This window comes from Pristis pectinata, chromosome 3 (assembly GCF_009764475.1).
Source record: "Pristis pectinata isolate sPriPec2 chromosome 3, sPriPec2.1.pri, whole genome shotgun sequence".
Lineage (NCBI taxonomy): Eukaryota > Metazoa > Chordata > Chondrichthyes > Rhinopristiformes > Pristidae > Pristis > Pristis pectinata.
This window is the reverse complement of record NC_067407.1, coordinates 109,870,041-109,891,262: the sequence shown is the minus strand read 5'-3', so window position 1 is coordinate 109,891,262 and position 21,222 is coordinate 109,870,041. Positions and strand designations below refer to the sequence as shown.

At 38.2% G+C, this 21,222-nt stretch overlaps 1 protein-coding gene across 22 annotated transcripts in view; it reads left to right on the top strand.

Moving 5' to 3' along the window:
* Window positions 1-21,222, top strand: part of esrrga (estrogen-related receptor gamma a) — a 264,711-nt gene that overhangs the window by 224,966 nt on the left and 18,523 nt on the right. For all 22 annotated transcript variants that reach the window (XM_052011550.1, XM_052011555.1, XM_052011560.1 and 19 more), the window contains 2 exons: window positions 8,772-8,882; window positions 11,286-11,447. In XM_052011550.1, the coding sequence (XP_051867510.1) occupies window positions 8,772-8,882; window positions 11,286-11,447 (273 nt within the window). The remainder of the gene's footprint in view (window positions 1-8,771; window positions 8,883-11,285; window positions 11,448-21,222) is intronic.

Below are 21,222 nucleotides of genomic sequence, written 5' to 3'. Positions count from 1 at the left end.
AGAACAGTGCAGCATGGGAGAGAGAGTTTGCATACAGTGTTCCAAAGGTTGGCATAGGTGGAGGAGTTGGGAATTATGAGATACATCATGTTTTGGCAGAGGTTTCAGAGGGCACCAGATACAAAATAAAAAGGCAATGGGACCAGATATTCCTGGAGGTTAATCCCTAGATTCAAACTCCTGAGACCTGAATATGGCATGTTAGAAGTTTAATGACCTTATTGGAGTGAACAAAGTCAGTGAATGTATCTTCAACTGCCATCCTCAACATACAGCACCACGAGCCTCAAGCACTTGACTAAATCATCACCTACCATCACTCATCTACCAACAATCTCCTCAAGTCAAGATGCACACCTAACATTCATACACGAACCCATCGCCTCACACATTTAGCACTGCTGGGAGCTTCACACTCACAGCTAGTACTTTCAGGGAGCTATTTCACTGGCCACATCATCCTGACGGATTGCTTGACACTGACGAAAGCAGAGACCACAGCTTCCAGCCAAACAGGTGGACAGGAATATCTGCATAACCTTCCCCTGTGGAGGAGATGATGCTGGCCATTATTGGGCTTACGTTGCTGAGGCTGTGACCAGAAGCAGAGCTGAAAACTTAAAAGATAACTGCATAATTGCATCGAAGCCTACTTCAGATGACCCACACTCTCTTTTGAAACACCAGCATGCAGTTGTTACTTTTCCCTGCTCTCTGCCCTCACTTATTTTGGATACACAGAAACTGCAATCTGTCTAGGTTGTGCAGGAAGATAAAGACAATAATGATGAAGATGAAGTGTCACTCGATTTTGCACTCGCAGCCACCAGCTTCAAAACTGACATTGCATGCAACTTAAAGGAAAATAAAGAGCTGAGATACTGTATGTCTGTGGGCACTAGCAGCTTGCAGGCATTGCTGAGGAAAAAGATGTTGAAGATGTCAGCTCCTTAAATGTTAAGATAACGCAAGACTCCGATGAGGATATTAATTAGAAAAAGGCAGTTGCGTATACAGAATGACAGAAAGCTTTGCACAAAGCTTGGAGCCCATTCTATCCAGCATGAAAGTGGTGGTCAAGCCCATTCGTACATTTATGAATCATTAGCAAACCAACATGCAATGGCTAGTGGCCAATATTATCATTCCCATTGCAGTTCTAGCAGCATCTGAGTATGGCAATGAAGCTGAGAACGGTTTTACTAAGCTTGAGGATGGAAGAAATAGAAGCAGGAATTGGCTATTCAATTGGCTATTCATGAGGAGGCCTTGGCAAGTAGGATTAAGGAAAACCCCAAGGCGTGGAGAATAGGAGGATGACTAGAGTGAGGGTAGGACCGATCAGGGATAAAAGAGGAAACATGTGCCTGGAGTCGGAAGAGGTAGGGGAGGTCCTTAATGAATACTTTGTTTCAGTATTCACCAGTGAGAGAGACCTTGATGTTTGTGAGAATGCCATACAACAGGCTGATACATGAGGAAAGAGGATGTGCTGGAACTTTTGAAAAACATTAGGATAGATAAATCACCGGGGCCGGATGGGATATATCCAAGGTTATTACAGGAAGCGAGGGAAGAGATTGCTGCACCTTTGGCAATGATCTTTGCATCCTCACTAGCCACAAGGGTAGTGCCAGATGATTGGAGGGTGGCAAATATTGTTCCTTTGTTTAATAAAGGGAGTAGGAATAACCCTGGGAATTACAGGCCAGTGAGTCTTACTTCAGTGGTGGACAAATCAGTGGAGGAAATTCATAGAGGCAGGATTTATGGGTATTTGGAGAAGCATAGACTGATTAGGGTCAGTCAGCATAGCTTTGTGAGGGGCAGGTCATGCCTCACGAGCCTTTTTGAATTCTTTGAGGATATGACAAAGCACATTGAAGAAGATAGAGCAGTGGATGTGGTGTATATGGATTTTGGTAAGGCGTTTGATAAGGTTCCTCGTGGAAGGCTCAGATCGCTGGTTGTAGATGGAGCGTATTCTGCCTAGAGGTCAGTGACCAGTGGTGTTCCGCAGGGATCTGTTCTGGGACCCCTGCTCTTTGTGATTTTTATAAATGACTTGGATGAGGATGTGGAAGGGTGGGTTAGTAAGTTTGCTGATGATACAAAGGTTGGTGGTGTGGTGGATAGTGTAGAAGGTTGCTGGAGGTTACAACAGGACATTGATAGGATGCAGAGCTGGTCTGAGAAGTGGCAGATGGAGTTCAACCTGGAAAAGTGTGAAGTGATACACTTAGGAAGATTGAATTTGAAGACAGAATACAAGGTTAATGGCAGGACTCTTAGCAGTGTGGAGGAACAGAGGGATCTTGGGGTCCATGCCCATAGATCCCTCAAGGTTGCCACGCAGGTTGATAGGGTTGTTAAGAAGGCGAACGGTGTGTTGGCCTTCATTAGTCGGGGTATTGAGTTCAAGAGCCACGAAGTAATGTTGCAGCTCTATAAAACTCTGGTTAGACCACACTTGGAGTATTCTGTTCAGTTCTGTTTTCCTCATTATGGGAAGGATGTGGAGAGGGTGCAGAGGAGATTTACCAGGATGCTGCCTGGGTTGGAGAGCATGTCTTATGAGGGTAGGTTGAGCGAGCTAGGGCTTTTCCAACTGGAGTGAAGGAGGATGAGAGGTGACTTGATAGAGGTGTACAAGATGATAAGAGGCATGGATCAAGAGGACAGTCAGGGACTTTTTCCCAGAGCAAAAATGGCTAACACAAGGGGGCATAATTTTGGAGGAAAGTATTGGGGGGATGTTAGAGGTAAGTTTTTACACAGAGAATGGTGGGAGCATGGAACGCACTGCCGGCAGAGGAGGTGGAGGCAGAGACTTTAGGGACGTTTAAGAGACTCTTAGATAGGCACATGAATGATAGAAAAATGGAGGACTATGTGGGAAGCAAAGGTTAGATAGATCTTAGAGCAGGATAAAATGTCGGCACAACATCGTGGGCCGAAGGGCCAGTACTATGCTGTAATGTTCTATGTTCTAATTCCTCATACCTGCTCTGCCATTCAAGATCATGACTGACCTTTTATATCTGTAGAACTTTCCTGCACTAAACACATATCCCTTGATTTCCATCGCATATAAAAATCTATAAGTCTCCTTCTAATTGTAGAAATTTTCCCAGTTGTTCAGGTCTCAGCTTATTCTTCCAGTCATGCTGCATTGCAAGATGGATGGTTACTAATGCCTACATCAGAGCAACTGGTTTGTGCAAAAGCTTGAGGTCAGCAAACTAAATCTTCAGCAACATTCCCTGTAGACAAGTGCAAATCTCCAAAGCATCAAACACTTGTCGAATTACAGCAATGGCAAGAAGAAATCAACATTTAAGTAGTTGGTGATTCTTTTAAATAGCACTGATGGGGTGGATCATTACTGCTGCTGAATGTATGTTCAGGGATGCCTGTTTAAGAAAGGCTGTTAGTTAGAGCATTGACCTCTAAAATGAGTGCTGGCATCAGATCTGTGTGGCACATTGATTGATGTGATGAGATGCCTATTCTGCACACTTCCAATGAACATTCAGTGCATAGATATTAATGCTCTTAACAATGTGTTGTTCAGCACAACTTGTGCCAAATGTGTGCCCACATGTTGCAACTGTCATTTTGGGCTGTCATGGGTCCTGAAAACTAGGCATTACCTAATCTAGTTTTACCGCCTTTGACTCTGAGGATCATTAGAAATTTTTGCATGTGAAATGCCTGGCCAGATCTGGTGCTTTGTGATTATTTGCATTAATCAGTAGATTCCAACTCCATTTTAACAAGATTTGCCAATAAAAGTCAGTGCATATAATAGAATATTAAAGATCTGATAATCTTTCCCAATAGGAAGTAGCTTTTACCAGGTTCTTAATAATATGTTCTGATCAGTAATGATGCTAATTGAATACTGCTGTGCAGCAGTTGACATTTCAGGCAGAGCATTTATGAAAATATTTTAGCATGGTGTAAAGTACCTCCTTTATTTAGTTTTAAATAAAATGTTGCAGAAGTGTAACAAGATCCTGAATAGGTGACATAGTGATAGTAACATACATTGAGCTGTTTTAATCTTTCCAATGACTTTAATAGTATGCCACTTTATCCTCATGCTGATGGACTTTTTTAACCTTTAAAGGTAAAAGTCTTTGATTTATTGCAGCTAATTTCACCTATTGAAAGGTGCTGGTCTGAACTTAATCAGGCAGGCGGAACAATAAAAGTAACATTTTGTTGGGTAGTTTGTTTTCAGGTACTTAGGGAGAACTATAAAATGGCTCCTAATGTTCGAAGTTGCAGGAGTGCAGAAAATAAATGAAACAGTGTGGGAACACACTGTTGTGATCTGCAAGTCTTGCCCTTCAACTAACTGAAACTGAGAATGAGCTAACCCTTGTGAGTGGCATCCTGCAGCACATGCCATTATCTGCGCTCTGCAGCTTTTTTTGGTGTCTGATTTATTATTAGGATCTGTTTATGCCAACAGTCATACAAATATTTAACCATTTGAAAGCAGCTCATAATCATTTGCCTCTTTTCTAATCTACAGTGAAATAGTAAACCAGCGGTGATGCAAATAAAAATGAGGTAAATGAAAAGCAAGCCAAAACAAAAAACAATTACAATAATGGGCAAATGTGTAAGGTATTCCTGCAACACTCTTCCTTCCAATACCTGTCAGAATAACAAAGGAGGACTCTCATATGAGTGCATATGATTGTTCACTAATATAGCCAACACTATATTCTAACTTATAACGGTTAAGACCTCTGTAAGCAAGTTATATTGTACTGCACTGATAAATAGTAGCCATTTGGCCTTATCAGAAAGAATACTCACAATTAAGTGGAAGACATACTTTTTAGAAGAGGGATGGGAAAAAGAGGTATCCCTTTCACTGAGGGCAGAAGGTTAACCATTACTTTTAAAAACAATATAGTGTGTGTTAGTAGTAAAAGTAGGTCAGTGCATTCAAAGCATTAAATCATCTCTTTAGTCTAGTAGATTTAACACAGATTTATTCAAATGATCATCAGTCTACTCAAGTTGTGCGTAGGCCAATTCACCCAGCAGCTCCAGTAATAACCATCACAGGCCTCAGAGGGTTATTGACTGACCAGAGCTATAGTTTGATGATGTTACATGGACTGACAGATCTACAGCAATGCTGATGCTTTAGGGAAGGAGTTGGACAAGGCTTGGATAGCCTACATACAGCTGGAGTATTAGTCATGTAATCTCACCCTGAATAAAAACATATTAATCATTCAAATATTAAAAAAAACTGTACACTGATGCAGAAACATTGTATAGAATAACATGTCACTTAATATTGAAATGAAGGTATTAAAATCCTCATGATTTGATTTGAAAATTGTTTGTAGATGCTTCTCAATATTTAAGTTGCATGTTTTTCTTCAAACCAAACAACTCTATGTGAATAAATTAACAAACAATCTTGGCAAAGTTGCTCTCACAGTCAATATTCCTCCATCAAACAGTTTCAAAATATTACCTTCATAACAATTTCTCTCTTCTGCCTTATAAACCTGCAACCTCTACCTCTGAGGATAACAAGGCTGACAGACACATGGGACCACCACCACATGCAGAATTCCCTCCAAGTCACACACTATCCTGACTCTGGAGTATGTTGTTGTCATTTCATTGTTGCAGGGGCACGAAATCTGGAGCTCCCTACCAATAGCAAAATCACCGTGAAGATACCAGCATTGTGGCCATTCATAAAAGTGACTCATCACCGCCTTCTCAAAGGTAGTTAAGAAAAGATAATAAATGTTGCCCTTGCCTGCAATGCCCACACCCCCCATAAATTATTAAAAAGAAGAAGCAGGCACATTATTTTCCATTATGATGGAAGATGGAAGCACATTATCCATTTATTGGATTGAGTTTCTCTGTAAGTATCCAAGGCTACTTAAAGCAATGAATAATATATCCAATAAAGGCTCATAGTCATGTTGGAGGACACAGTTCTAAATTTGGAGTGCCAGTGAGAAGATGGGTGCCATATGAATTTTCACTATGACCCTGAGAGCCACTACAGGAGTAAAAGGAAAAGAACGCAAGAAGAAAAAAAATCCCTCAGCAGCATTTCCTCCAGCAGTGTCAGTCAGTATGGCCAACATTCTGCCCCTTCCCTCCTCTACAGGACCTGACAGGGTCGATGCAGGGATGATATTTCCCCCAGGATGGAGTGTATAGAACCGGGAGGTCATGGTCTCAATATAAGGGGTCATCCATTCAAAACCAAGATAAGGAATTTCTACACCCAATTTTTGGAATTCTTCATCTAAGACGGTTATGGCGGCTCAGTTCTTGAGTACGTTCAATGTATAGCTTGACAGCAAATTGGCTATTAAGGGAATGAAAGAAAATAGATTTAGTACAGAAAAAGAGGAAAAAATCAGCCATGATGCTATTGGATGTGGAGCAGGCCTAAGTGGCCAAATAGCCTAAACCTGATTTTTTTTTATTTCTTATGGTCTTCAGATAGGTAGCTTAGTGTGCAGGCAGATTTGGCCTCCCCACTGGTGATATGTTGTTGGGGTTGGTTACTTTGATGCTTTTATATTTCTAGGTCTGTACAATACTAGAGAGATCAAAAGTTAGAATGCCAATTAATTATAGAATAAGCCCTGGGTGACTAGTGTTGCAATATTCAGCTCATTGGGATGGAATTTCGGATTCCAGCACAAATCCAAAATTTATAATTCTGAACTTTGTTGAGCCCCCTTTGTCATTTTTATTGGGCCAGCCAGATAAACAGTGCAATTTTCAACAGCATTGGTATATTCTCCCTTTTAAAATGGCATTGAAAATTTTCATCAGTAACCCAACTTGTGACCCCAAAAGATGAAGGAGAGAAATCAGTAGGGCTCTAAATATAATGCAACATTGAATGTGGCATCTGATGCAGTCAACTCTGTGCAGGAAGTCCACTCAGCACCGCTCTTGAACACCTTACTTTAGTTTTACCATATGTCGTCATTCCCTTCAAAGCCTTTGGTGTATTTCCTTACAATCACAGCACATCAGAAATGTTATGCAGGATCAGCGTTACAGAGCACTGAAAAAGTAGATCTAAACAGATCAGAAAGAGGCATTTTGGTGTTTTTTCACTTCAGTGCTTTACTTTCCTTGAAGCTTGTGTGTAACAGTCTTGGCACATGCACTATCTTGTGTATTAACCTACTTGCTTGGTAATTGTCTTTTGTTTTCAGCTTAGTAAATGGTTGTCTTTCCCCTGTGCCTTTCCCAATTGATACAAGTGTGCAGAGACACAAATAATCAGGTTATTAATGTGCACAGCTTTGTGATGCCTTCCTTTTGCTCCAAGCGTCTGCCAGGATAACAAAAGATTTGTACGTGTTGCATTCGGGCACATTTCCACCACACCGAATCGCCAGTCTATGAGGTCTCATTCGGGTTAATGCAACAGCAGTCAGGCATCTGTGATGAAGCTGTATTGCTGTTCCTGCCAAAGTAATTTCTGAGCAAAAATAAAAGGTTCAAGGCTTGTCAGCATTAGTAGCTAGATAGCTGCTTAGACCTAATGAGAAATTGGACATTGCTAGACTCTGAGCTATCTTGCCAGAGTCATTTTTCCTGCTTGCCTTTTGTCGGAACGACAGAAAGAGATGTTGTTCAATTAAAACCTCTGACCTGTTGTGGGCTCTTGGAGGCAGCCCATTTCATGCTGGTGATGTGAGTGATTGGCAAAATTTAGACAGTTTGGAACCATGCAGCATTTTTCTATGTTACTGTTATATTCAAAACAACAAAAAAAATCATTGACACTTCCTGTTAGCTGGTTTCCGTGGTGACACACATTCCCAGGAGAAATTTGATATAATTAAATTAGGCTTCTTTTGCTGTCAATAAATTAAAAGGATAGATTGTCCTTAAGGCAGTGATCCCTCTTGGATTTACTATAACTACGAGTGCATGTTTCTCTTTTAATAGTTGTAGGAGTGCTACAAATAAAATTGACTTAAAATTACATTGCCATAAATCCACATTTATATTGACCTGTCTGTTGGTACAAAAGTTAGTATTTTGTTGGAAAATGATTGCAGATTGGCAAGAATATACCCATATATTTTGAGCATCTGTTTAAAAATTAATTTAAAATGGATAAAATTATCTACATGATGTTGCTTCCTTCTAGTAACAGCAGAAATGCTTTAACCATTTTTATTTCTTTCATAATATCTTAACTTCGTAATATGCAAACGTCATAATTTTGTTTGAAGTATGACCTATAGTAACTCTTCCTCATCAATGTGCTTTCATGTTTTGATAAGGAATATCCATCAAAAGATCCTTGTTATGTTAATCAGTAGTTATATACATCCCTTCATAAAATAGAAAATGTTCCTGGAACTTTGGTTTATAATTGATGTATTTTCTAGTAGATCGGGAAAGAATACGTAAATACATTACCATATGTACTATTTTATCATTGAAATATTTTGTTGAATTTGTTTTATATATGCTGACAATACATTGATCATGATGCTTCTTAATACCATCACAATTTTAAATCTGTTTTAATCTGTATTACAGAGATACAGATGCACAAGTGGTTATTGAATATTGTCAAGTTAATAGTGCTATTAAATCATATATAAATTGTAGGCCAGGCCCACAGTCTCTGAATAAAATAATACAGTATTAATTCAAGGTGAACAATAGATTTGTCAACAACCATTTATATTTTTGTATTTTAAAATGCCATTTTCCTTCTTTTTCAGGTGTGCGCTTAGATAGGGTACGTGGCGGACGGCAGAAGTACAAGCGTAGGATAGATGCAGAGAACAGCCCTTACTTGAACCCTCAGCTGGTCCAACCAGCCAAAAAGCCATGTAAGGACAAAGAATTACTTTATATTATATTGTACAGGAGGCTATTAGCATATAATGCTTCAACATGTTAATTTACCATTCAGTAAAACAACAGCATGTCTTATCTATTTCAGTGTATTCACCCTGCACACACAACCAGTTAAAGAGTTTGCAAACAGATGGGAGTGATGATAGTGCAGAACTAATCCAGTCTCCATTTTATAAATCACCAGAGTTTGCTTTTCATCAAGGGTAGCATGATGTACTTTATGAAAAATGATGTACAGTCATGTGGAAATATTTTGAATTGTCTATAATTTTTTTTGCGCAGTCCAATTAAACAGTGTATTTCATAGCGGTAAATGTTACAACAGCATTTTATCTTAAATGACAATTTGAATAGCAAAAATGTTTTATTTTGTTGTTTTGAAAAGTTCTTCATCCCTTAGAAATTTTAATTCTGTATTTATTTGTATGCCTTGGCTGTGATTTAAAATGAGGATTATTAAACAACGTTGAACATTGACAGTATTAAACTCATCTGAAGTACATTTATTCTGAGTCTCGAAGCTAACCATCGTGTTAAACTCAAAATACTAGAATGAAGATCACAGATCTGCATAAGCTGGATATTGCCTTTTTAAAATCTTTAAGCTTTTATGACGAGGCTTTGCATCAAAAGAGTAAATGTTACATTTTAGGTGTTGTTCTCTCCCTTTCCTTTTTAATTTGATTGTTGCAACAGGTAGTAAAAAAACAACTAATTATATAAAATTATTTATGTTGTATCAGTGTCTAATTGGAAAAGTAAATTATTTCTTTCAAATTAATTATATTTTTATTGGCAAATACTTTAAATTTGCACCCATTCTATGGGTACTTATAATCCTTTTAGCCACAGGAAATGTTTCACAATTTTACTGCATAGTTTTGTGTCCTTTTTGAGCATAGTCATGCACTGCCATGGTCAAGGCTGAAACTGTTTGTATTTTCCGACATATTCTTTCTATTAAATAATAAATAATTAAGTATAGCTGAAAGCATTTCGTGGAATTTCAGATGTTAGTCAGACTAGAGCTCACACTTTTACAAGCGAGAGCAATATAATATGGTGCATAATATACCATATTGATGAAACATTGCACTCAGATTTACAGTTCTGTAAGTCACATTATGTTAGGATTTTTCAATGAAGCCATGTCTATCAAAATCCAGTCTTTAATATAGATATCCAAATAACACAACATATCTAGTTCTTTCAAATGGTGTTATGCTGAAATCACACCATTTACTTTTTGCTATCCTCAAATAAGTATTTACAAAGCCTTTAGCTTGCATCTCATCTTAAAAGCAAATAAAATTAATTCATTTAAAAATTCAAAAAAGCAAATACTTATAATTTGTTGAAGATGCATGCTCCATCTTTCATGACTCCTGCCTGAAATATACAAGAGTGTAATTTTGTGAACCCTGGAGGAAACAATACTAAGTTAATAAAAGTGAAATATAAAACATTCACCATTTACTTTGCTAGAGGTGATGCCATCTTAAATTCCCTCAATTTTATATATAGAAAATTTTCAGAGGGACTATAAACAGGAACTGAAGATTTTTTCCCCTAAACAAATGCACTCTATAATAATATTTTCTAACAAATTATAACTTTTGCAGATATGGGCTGATTCACAGCTTATTCTGATTTCCTGTGCCAATGTGATATTTTAAAAATCTGGTGTAATTTCCCTATCATTTACTCATCCAGACCACCAATTAATTGTAAGGTCTGTTTGTCTTTTATGTCACTTGACTGAGTGGCTCAACTGGTTATATTGTGCAGGGTCCAACACAGACCTGACTATCAGAGATGTCTATATCCATATTTAACTTAATGTTACTTGAGACACACATAGAGTCTTTTCTCCTCCTTTAAAATTACTTTGCTACTCTAATTTCTCTAAGTTTTGAATTTATCATAATTTGTTTAGAATCTTTTTCAAGCTGCAGTATCTTTAAATTTTAATAAGATTCCTTTGTTCTGTGTGTCATTTATTTAGATAGTCTTACCACTTGACAGTCATTATTTGTTAACTAAAAGCTGTTAATTTTAGCAGTTCACTTAATAAGCAATCTTTTTAAAAAAATAAACATTTATAACATTTTTGGTCAATTTTCAAGTTGTGTTAGGAAGTACAGCATGTGTTGTGCCTTGATGTAGTCTAAGAGATTTTCTGGGTCCTGATTGATTATTTGTGCATTACAAAGCCGTTCTGATGAAAATTGGGTTGTATTGATTCTAATTAAGGCAACATTAAATAAGATTTACCAAGAGATACCGCTTGCAGCTACTCAATTCCCTGAGTGATGAGGCTGTCTAAACTGATGCAAACGTTTCTTGCTTTCTCTTGCCTGGGCTTTCTATTCCAGTCAACAAGATTGTCTCGCACTTGCTTGTGGCTGAGCCAGAGAAGATCTATGCCATGCCTGATCCCACCGTTCCTGACAGTGATATCAAGGCCCTTACTACACTGTGTGATCTAGCAGACCGAGAGCTGGTGGTTATCATTGGATGGGCAAAGCATATTCCAGGTAATAAAAAGCAAAAATCAAGTATACACATTGCTAAACATGTCATTAAGATGAATAAAAACATCTTTAAGTGTTTAAAGCTGAACATTCAACCAACAAGAAATTACAAAAATGACTTTATTAGCAGGTTTTTTTCTCAAATGAAAAGTTATCAGCTTTCACTGTTATTATGACACACATAATAAATTAATGCACGTGTGATTTCATTGAGATTTCTTTTGGTTATTTATAAAGATGCAAGGCCTGAAGATTGATTAACACTTTGTGGATCACAGCAATATTTCTGTTCAGAAACGGAGATGTCTTTTGACAAAATCCCCAGCTATGTTCTTGCAGAACTTGTATGTGATCTTGCTCTCTGGGGAGCTATCAGCTGGACTATCCTTTTGCCTTGTCTGGACTGAAAGCCACTCTTGCTCTATTCTTTGCCTTATTGCCCCTACTCCCTATTAGATCTGGGCTCCAAGGAAACTTGTACTTTTCACAAAGCTCTGTATCTGAGCTCTTGTTGTGACTGTCGAATTGAATGACAGTGTGCCTTCATCTTCACTGTTTTATTCTTCATCCATAGCCAGCACTGAAAAGCAAAATATATACAGGTAGAGGGGAAAGTAAGAGGTGCATTCTTACACCATCTACAATTTGTATATAAGGTTTTGGGATATGGGGAAATGGAATGTGAGAAAGAGGATAGGGAAAACCATGCCATTTTCTTTTGTGGAGTCAGAGGTGCTGATGACAAACATTGTCTTCTGCATTTCATGGATGTAGCCACATCAACCCCCATCGGTTTGTTGCTGCTGGAACTAATTGTGTGTCACTTTATCCTGCAAGAAAGAGGGAAGTGTGCCAGTAAGAGCAGCACATTGTCCTTGCATGATATGATTGAATAGCTGGCAATATTTGCAGCCTGTGAAGTGAACGTGAGTCATGCTAAGTGGGTGTGGTTAGTGCATGAATGTTAGGTCCCAGTCCTGAGTGACAGAGCAATGGGGTTGTGGCATAGTGTCCGAGGCTAGTGGCGCACTTGATAATCAGTGACCAATTACATGTGTGTGAGATCATTGAATATCTTGCTTCTCTGCAATCATGTCCTTAGAATGGAAGTTGGAAGTTTTGCATTCACCTCCAAAACTATCTTCTCCCACTCTTTTCTTTATGTGTCTGGAGGGCCTGCAGATCTCGGTCGCCCTTCTTCCTCTTCGTATTTTTCACCAAAGTCTCCATTTACCACAAAATATTTGAACATGTGCTCGACCAAGTTGTCCATTTGCTTGTAGCAATATATGACATGTTCATAATGACTTCCAGCACCAACCGCTGCCAAGATCTACATCCCAGGCAGAATTTAATCAGCTCTGGATCGCTTGAACCAGTTCTGGCCATTTACAAAGCTGGGGCTAATGGTGATGCATTAAGGCAACCACAGTCAGGTTGGCATTGGCTGCATGTTGAAATCATTTTAAATGAGCAGGCAGCATAAATGTCATGGGCTGCCTGTACTTGGATAATAAGCCAGGGGCTAAATACATATCATGATCCTACTGTCAGTTTTCTACCACAATCCAATTTAGCACCCAAAGATTTTACTTGAAGTTATCTGATGATCCAGGAGTGTATTTATATTACATTTGATTTAATCTTGGTTGTTGATTGGTTCTTTACTAATTGTCAGTTTTAGCCAATAAGTACATAGATTTGTAAAAGTTAATTCATTACATAAGTATAATGAGCTGTGCCTTGCATTTTTTTGTTTCCCTAGTTGATGCTGTGAAGTGAATTTACAAATTTGATCCTAAATTTGCCCCTATTATGACTTCCCTTAGGAGTGATTGTCTGAAAGCTCTTTCACTCAAATAATGTCAGCTTTTACCACAATGAACAAAACCCTGACTTTAAGACTGATTTATGCCTGAGGCTTGTAACAACCAACCTCTAACATCCTCCGAAAAGGGGAATGGAGATGATGGTTGGGCAAAATTTAAATCCAGCAATTTAGAGCTTCTCTCTATCACGGCTGCCTTCTTTGTTAAGCTCAGTACATATAAGAACAAGGAGCACAGTTAAACTTTCTGCTGAAAGAGACAGTTTAATTTCTTAATCTGTCCCAAAGAAGAGGCGAATTTGTGAGCCACATAGCCTCTGATGAAACATTATTTAATGGTGATCGTGAATTAAGAAATAGGGTTTTGATAAAATCAGCTCCTCTGATGTGCAGAAAGAGACCAAATACATTGCTTTCATTAATTCTGTATCACAAAGCATTTAACTCAGCTGTGTCCACAACAGAGGCAAATATTTAAAGAAAATATAAAATGACTTTATCAGCAAATAGAATTAGGCTACCCATGCTAATAAAGCAGCTGAACAGAAAGCGGGGCATTATGAAATTTGAACAGTCCTTATCTGACAAAGAGCACAATGAAATTAGACAGCACTTGACTTCAGTTATTTTAAGTTAAAGTGGAATGAGTGGGTACAAGAGACAGAGGCTGTGCCCTAATAGTCCTTTACTATGACAGGGCCCCCACCATTACCATCCTTTTATGTTCTCTGAAATTGCCCATGCTTTCTATTCTGGCTCATATCTGTCTGTCTTTTTTTTTCTCTCTCTTTCAATTTTGTATGTGCTTGGATAAGCGCGTGCTAACACAATATGATTGAGCTGTAAAATGGAATCCTGTCGGCTTTAATCTCTTTTATGTAGATACTGTGGTACTTCCACACTCTGCTTCATCCAGTCTATTGTGAGACAGAATGGACTGGGGAGTAATGCAGGCTGAATCAAATATTGCAGCTAGGTTTCACACATATGATAAAAAGATTATCAATACAGCAGTCAGATGTATTGTTAGACTTTGTGTTGGATTAGAATATTCGTGTGTTACCACATTAAGAAAATGCTGGAGGTGCTTATTCAGGCATTGCTTGGAGGACAGACTGCACTTCATCCCAATATTATAAGATTTAGTATCTCTTTCTTTTCCTTGTATTAGCTGCATTGAACACAATAAAACTGCCTAACATCCTCTTGCAGGTATTGTCTGCATCTTTAGTATATGGCACTTTTATGTTCTCAGAGTCCTTCTGTAGAATATCTTTAATATTCACAGGAGTTTTCCATCTAGCTCATTGCAATCACTACTAAATAAAATAAAATTTTAACTGCAGGAAAAGGAACACTGTCATTGCACCTGTCATTTGGGAGTTGGATGCTGGATTTCACATTATGATCTCCTGCATTAAATCCTGTCTTCTCCCTCAGCAGTAAACTTGCTTTCAGATTGGAAGCTGGTGTATTCTTTATGCAGGACATTCTCTTTAACAGGCATTCAGTGACTTATATCTACAGACTCAGTCCCTTTTGGCATCCAGTCCAAGTTGGACAGAAAATGGGCAAAGTTTGCACTGAGGATGCTTCACACATGTCCATCAGGACCAGCTAGGTCTAGTCAGTAGTATTTAAATGGGCCACTGGAAACTGCTCAAAAAGGTTGCTAAGTATTTCACTAAAGGACACAAAATATTTCACTCGTGCGAATGGTACGAAAGTTGGTAATGTTGTGGTTAGCAAGGAAGGTGGTCTGAGGCTACAGAAGGATATAGATCAGATGGAAAGTTGGGCAGAGCATTGGCAGATGAAATTTAATACTGGCAAGTGTGAAGTGATGCATTTTGGGAAGTCAAATAGGGGTAGGACATATACAATAAATCCTAAGGTGCTAAGGAATGTTGATGAGCAGAGGGAACAAGTCCATAGTTGATGAAAGTGGCATTGCAGGTGGTGAAGAATGCATATGGATGCTTGCCTTCATCGATTGGGACATAAAATATAAGAGTTGGAACATTACATTGCATCTTTACAAAACACTGGTTAGGCTGCCCCTCAAGTATTGGTGTACAGTTCTGGTTGCCGCACTGTAGGAAGAATGTGATTGCACTCGAGACACCAAGATGTGGCCTGGACTGAAGGATTTTAGTTATGGGGAAAGACTGGATAGGCCGGGCTTGTTTTTCCTGGAACAAAGGAGGTTAAGAGGTGACCTGGTAGAGGTATATAAGGTTATAAGAGTCATAGAGAGGATAGATAGTCAGAATCTTTTTCCCATGGTAAGGGGATAAGAGGGCATAGGCTTAAGGTGAGAGGAAGGAATTTTAGGGAGGATTTAAGGGGCAAGATTTTTTACACAGGGAGAGATTGATATCTGGAATGCGCTGCCAGAGGAGATGGTGGAGCCAGATACATTTACTACATTTAAGAGGCATTTAGACATTTAAATAGGCAAGGCATAGCAGGATACAGAACTATTGTGGGCAAATGAGATTAGAGTAGATGGGCAAAAAGGTCAGAATGGACATGGTGGGCAAAGAGCCCATTTTTGTACTCTAAGGCTCTATGACACTATAATTTTTGTGGGGTCTGAAGGAGCTGTTTAGAAATTTACTGCAAGCCAAGTGTGTATCAAAGCCAGCTTGGATCTTACCAGTATGCTTCATTGGGTTGCCTGATTAATGTCTTTGGCTTTCTATTTATTCCAAATTAACCCAAGGCCTAATTCCAAATGGATGTCAGACCGGCATCTTCAGATTGTGCGAGATGCCTGCCTGAGATGAATTTCTGCCCTTTGCAGGTACTGAGTACTTCGTCACATCCTCAAGATGTCCCAAACGCTTCATAGCAACTGTTGTTATGTATGCAAATGGATTAAATTGCATTACCCACAACCAACATATATGATGAATGACTTGTAATTTTGTTTTAATTGGAGGAAACACAGCGGCCAGGGCTTAGGAAAGGAAGCTTTTCCCATAAGTAGCTCCTTTAAAAAAGAAGCAATTGAATAGAATTATGATAAACTTAAATGTTCCATTATGTATGCCTTTTGTCTCTGTTTAATTTTTTTGTTTAAATTGTGATTACATATGATATCATCACATGAGCTGGCTTTGAGACATTGTTGAACTCAACCACATGAAGGAGTTCATTTATCACCACTGCATAAAGTAGTTTACCCAGGGTGCTTCAGTAATCATACAATTTTAATTGTACATTTTAATTTGCTTCATTTGTACTGCCAAACACAATTATTCTTCCTAGCCAGTTTCCCCCAATGATAACCACACACGAAGTTTGACTAAGCCTTTTCAAAAACTTACCAATTGCAAAGGATATTATTGGATAATTCTTTGAAAGTCTGAATTTCCACCTTCAGAAAAAAGTCGTAATAATCGAATGGAATATAATCAAAATCAAATATACCGACGAAGAAATTGGATCCATTACTGCCTATTTTCTTGCGTAAATCACGCATAGAAGTGATTTAGCTCAACTTAAATCATGCTAGCAATCATTCACAGGTGAAATCATATCCATCCAGAAACTGGCCATTCCATCTTCAATTCACCTTAACACAACTCGGATTTCGTCATGCTGAGATCACCAATGAGATGTCAAGGCTCTGCCATCGATGCCTTTCACACATTGTGCTTGAGTTTTCAATTCTCAAGATATTTGTAGCTTCATTGATGGTTAGAAACATCGAAATAGGAGCAGGAGTAGGCCCTTCAGGTCTGCTCCATCATTCAGTGGATGATCATCCATTTCCATAATCTATACTCTCCCTAACCTCTTTACCCCTTTACCATTAAGAAATATATTTATAGCTTTCTTGAATATACATAATGACTTGGGCTTCACTGCCTCTTGTAGTAGATAATTCCTCCACTGATTGTGGACATTTTATACTGTGCAGATCAAAGCTACATTCTGTTATGACTACATCATTGATCATTCCTTACTCCACATTTCCAATTATTTCTCGTACAAGTATTTTTACACAGAGCATTTCCTCCAATTTCCCTTCAATTTTCTCAGCAAGGAAGAAGGGTGAAACAATTAATGAGGATGCTAAAAAGAAACAGGAAATTATCTTATGGAATAACCTGGAAGATTCATGGAGATGTTTGCTCATATTCATGCATGAAGTCTTGCTCATGACCCCAGTAGAGAGTGAAACTTTAAAAGCAGTTCACTAGTAGACCCTGTCATTGCAAATTTGTCCATGCACTAACCACAGTTATTACTATAGCTGATGTTGGATGTTTGCAGTGCAAAACCAAATAAGTATTGAGCTTTGGTACGTTAAAGGAATCAGAGCAGCACAGCATCAGATTCACAGTATAATTGGGGCATAAAATATACATTATAGTATTTACTCTTTCATCTAGTGATGCACCATTTCAGCAATGATCAAATGCAGAAGTTTTTGAAGCACTGCTAAGGTGCAGTAACTCCAGAAGCAGTTCCCATATCACAATGATCATTTCCAAGGATATCAGTTTCTGAAGACCTGTTTTCATCTCTGCCACACGTGTCAATAACCCTACTTGTTTTTTTCCCCAGGAAGATGAATGTGCTCTTCCTTTCTTTCAGATATGAATTGCATCCTCACAGCAAACAGGAAAAATTGTTTAGTTGAATCAAAACGAATATATTGGTGCATTAAGTATTAAATCCAATGAATTGTGTTCCTCTAACTTCTTAATGCAGATTTTTGTTCTGCTTTGCATCTATTTTTTATCTATTTTTCAGTTAAACTCCAGAGTTCAAAATAATCACTATTTTTAACCAAACAAAAGTTAGAAATTCAAATATACAGATGTCTGTCAGGTGTATATTAATATGCAGACTGTCAGTTAGCACAAATATGCAGTGTGTTGTCAAAGAATTAAAGAAGTTTACGTATTCAAGGAAACAATTGTGCTGCAGAAGTCTGTTGTGACAGAAGTTAGTTATATCGATCCTTTGTAGGTATTGGCTCATGTTTTTGTTGGAAATCTGAAATTAGAAGGGAAAGTAAAGGAGTCTGGATTTTTGACAGTTCTAAATTCCATTGAATAAATATGTAATATTGCCTCTTTAAACCGAACAAACAAGCTGCCACATTTTTTATATCTATTTCCTCTTCACTTGAAAGCATTGTTTTTCAGACGTTTTTCCAGAATGTCAAAGTCAATTTAATGCATTTCACTATGCTGAATAAATCAGAACCGAAATCCTTGCTAAAAGTGAAAATTTGATTTGCTAAAAGGAGCTTAGGGCAACTATTAATCAATACATCCAGAGTGTCAGTGCTGAAGCCCTGATGGACAGTGATGCATTTGGATATTGGTTGAAGCAGATGGAGGCTTGCTAGAGAGGGTTGTGGCTGCTGGGGTGTTCCTGGTAAAGTCACATTCAATTCCATAGAGAGCTTGTCATCACCTGAGCTGAAACAAACCTTTCTAAATCAGCTGCTCATCAATTTAAGCAGCCCAATCTCTTTAGCAAGTGTTCTAAATATTGCTACTCTGTTTATTATACTGCACTCTCACTTGTTCCTTTCATTCAAAGTGCACCTTTTCTCGCTGCCTGCTTTCTCCCTACCTCAGCAATTTGGACTTTTTAATGCCAGAAGGGAGTGCAACTTGATTCTGGACTACTTAATTTTGAAAAAAGAATTGTCATTGTTGATTAAAAATAAACAAATAATGCAGAAGTAACTGTGGCTGGTGAGAAGCTATCAATTTCAGAAGGCTGGCCATTTCCTCAAAAACTGATTCAATAGAGTGGATTTGCCTCCATACAGAGAAAAAAGCAAACTTGTTTGTCATTGGCACAGAAAGAAACCATAGAATACTTTTCCACAGACTATCAGAACCGTTATGTGTACAGTAATAATTTCTTATGCCCATTTGCTCCCCAAACACTCTATTGTTATTCCATGTTCCACAGCTGCTTTTGCCTGCAGATTTGTTCATTGATTTATTTCTTTTAATTCCCCTCCCCCTCCTCACTATTCCACAGACTTCTAAAAAAATTCTCCTCTGCAAATTGATCTGGTTATCCAGTTGAAAATAAAACTTTAAATTGTTACATTTCACAACAGCTGTCATCAGATATATTTTCCCAGCAACTTCTTTGTTCTTCAAAACTGTGAAACCTGTGCAGGAGACTGTGAAATCAACCATGCAAATAGTGCCACTAATAACCTCATAAAAAGGAAGCAAGTAAACACTAGTATAAAAATAACGCTCACTAAACTGGTAGCAGCATGCTGTTTACTATTATAACCCTTATAATCAACTCAGACCCAGTCCTTTGAGACTCTTAGATCTAAACATTTTTAAATATAAAAGATAAGTAATTAAAATGAAGAGATAATACATTACCACAATGTAATAGGGTATCGGCATGCTGTGTCATAGTGTGGTAGCATGTGGGTTTGTTTATTCTCCCAAGTAGGGAGTTTCCTTTCTCAGATGTGCAATTGGGAAGGTTGCAAGTCAAATGCCAAATGTGTTTTCATGGGGACTGTGGGAAACCACAGCTCATATTCTCATCATGTTCATTTCAGGAGGACAGAGGGGCTGGGGTTAATTCATACCTGTGAGTTTAAGTGCATGACCTGGTTACCTAAACAGCATAAGTGTTAATACCCATGTATCTTTAAAGCACTGCTTTTCATAGCTAAGGTGGATCTGCACCTGCTTAACCTTCATGAAAAAGGATTAATTACCAGCACAGAACAATGTTGAAATGAGTCAGCACATTTCTGGCAAGGCTCAGGTTGACCTGGCTAGAGAGAGCCTGGTAAATGAGGATAGCAGGGTGTTAATAGCAGGCTTGGCTTTACTATTAATGAGAGTCAGCAGTTTTAAACCGGCCTGCTATAATTCCTCTGTAAGAACCAGATCATTTGCAAAGTTAGAATAGTCCATGCCATTTTCTTGCTGCTCTCGCAATGACAACATGAACATTAATTGAAGCTGGACTTGTAATATACTCTGACATTTCTAGCTACCAGATCTTGGTTATTCTATTTAAATATTCTTAGTTACACAAATATAAAGATTTACTTCCGGCATTTGTGTATTTAGTAATATAAGGGAGGTTAGAATATTTTTAAAATGATTGGAACTATCTTCATTATGTTCAATAATTTGTCATGCTGATCATTGGAACGTTGGACTTTTGCAATTGTATTCACAATTGACGTAGTTTGCTTCCAATAAATGTGCATGTATGGAGATATGTATCCAGAACTAATAATGTTCAAAATAGTTGCCACTAATGGTTCAGTCATGGTTAATGTTCAGTATTGCTAAGCTGTCTCACTGGGTAAGAAATGTGTGGGAATAAATTCCTCAGCCTGACTTGAGCACAAGTCGATGCTGACACTTCAGTCCACTACTGAGAAAGAGCTATATTGTTGGATGTGCCATCTTTCAGATAACCAATGTGCCTGCTTAGCTGAGTGTAAATGAGCCCATGGCATTTTTCCACGAAGAGCAGGAGTTTTCTCACAGAGGCCAATATATATTTTTTTCCCATCATCACCAAAGCAGATTACACATGGTTATACATGGCACTCCTGCCCTTTTAGCAGTAATTTACTGATATCCTTGGAAAGAATACTCTGTTGGTTGAAGAGTCCCTTTTTATTCAATTTCCCCTCAACTCAGGTGGTCTCTCCACAACTACACTGACTCAGGATCCCAGATGCATGCTACTAGTTGTATCACAAAACTAGTCTCAACAATAGTATTAATCTAATCTGACTCAATGCTGTTGGATCCAAGTCGAAGGAAACCATAACCTTATATAAGGGGAATTGACTAAATGAATAGTAGAACACCAGGGCTTCTGTTTGATTGCTTACACAAGTTCTAGGTATCCCAAAATGCTTTGCAGCTAATGAAGTACTTTTGTCTTTTGAACTGTATCTGCCCCTTG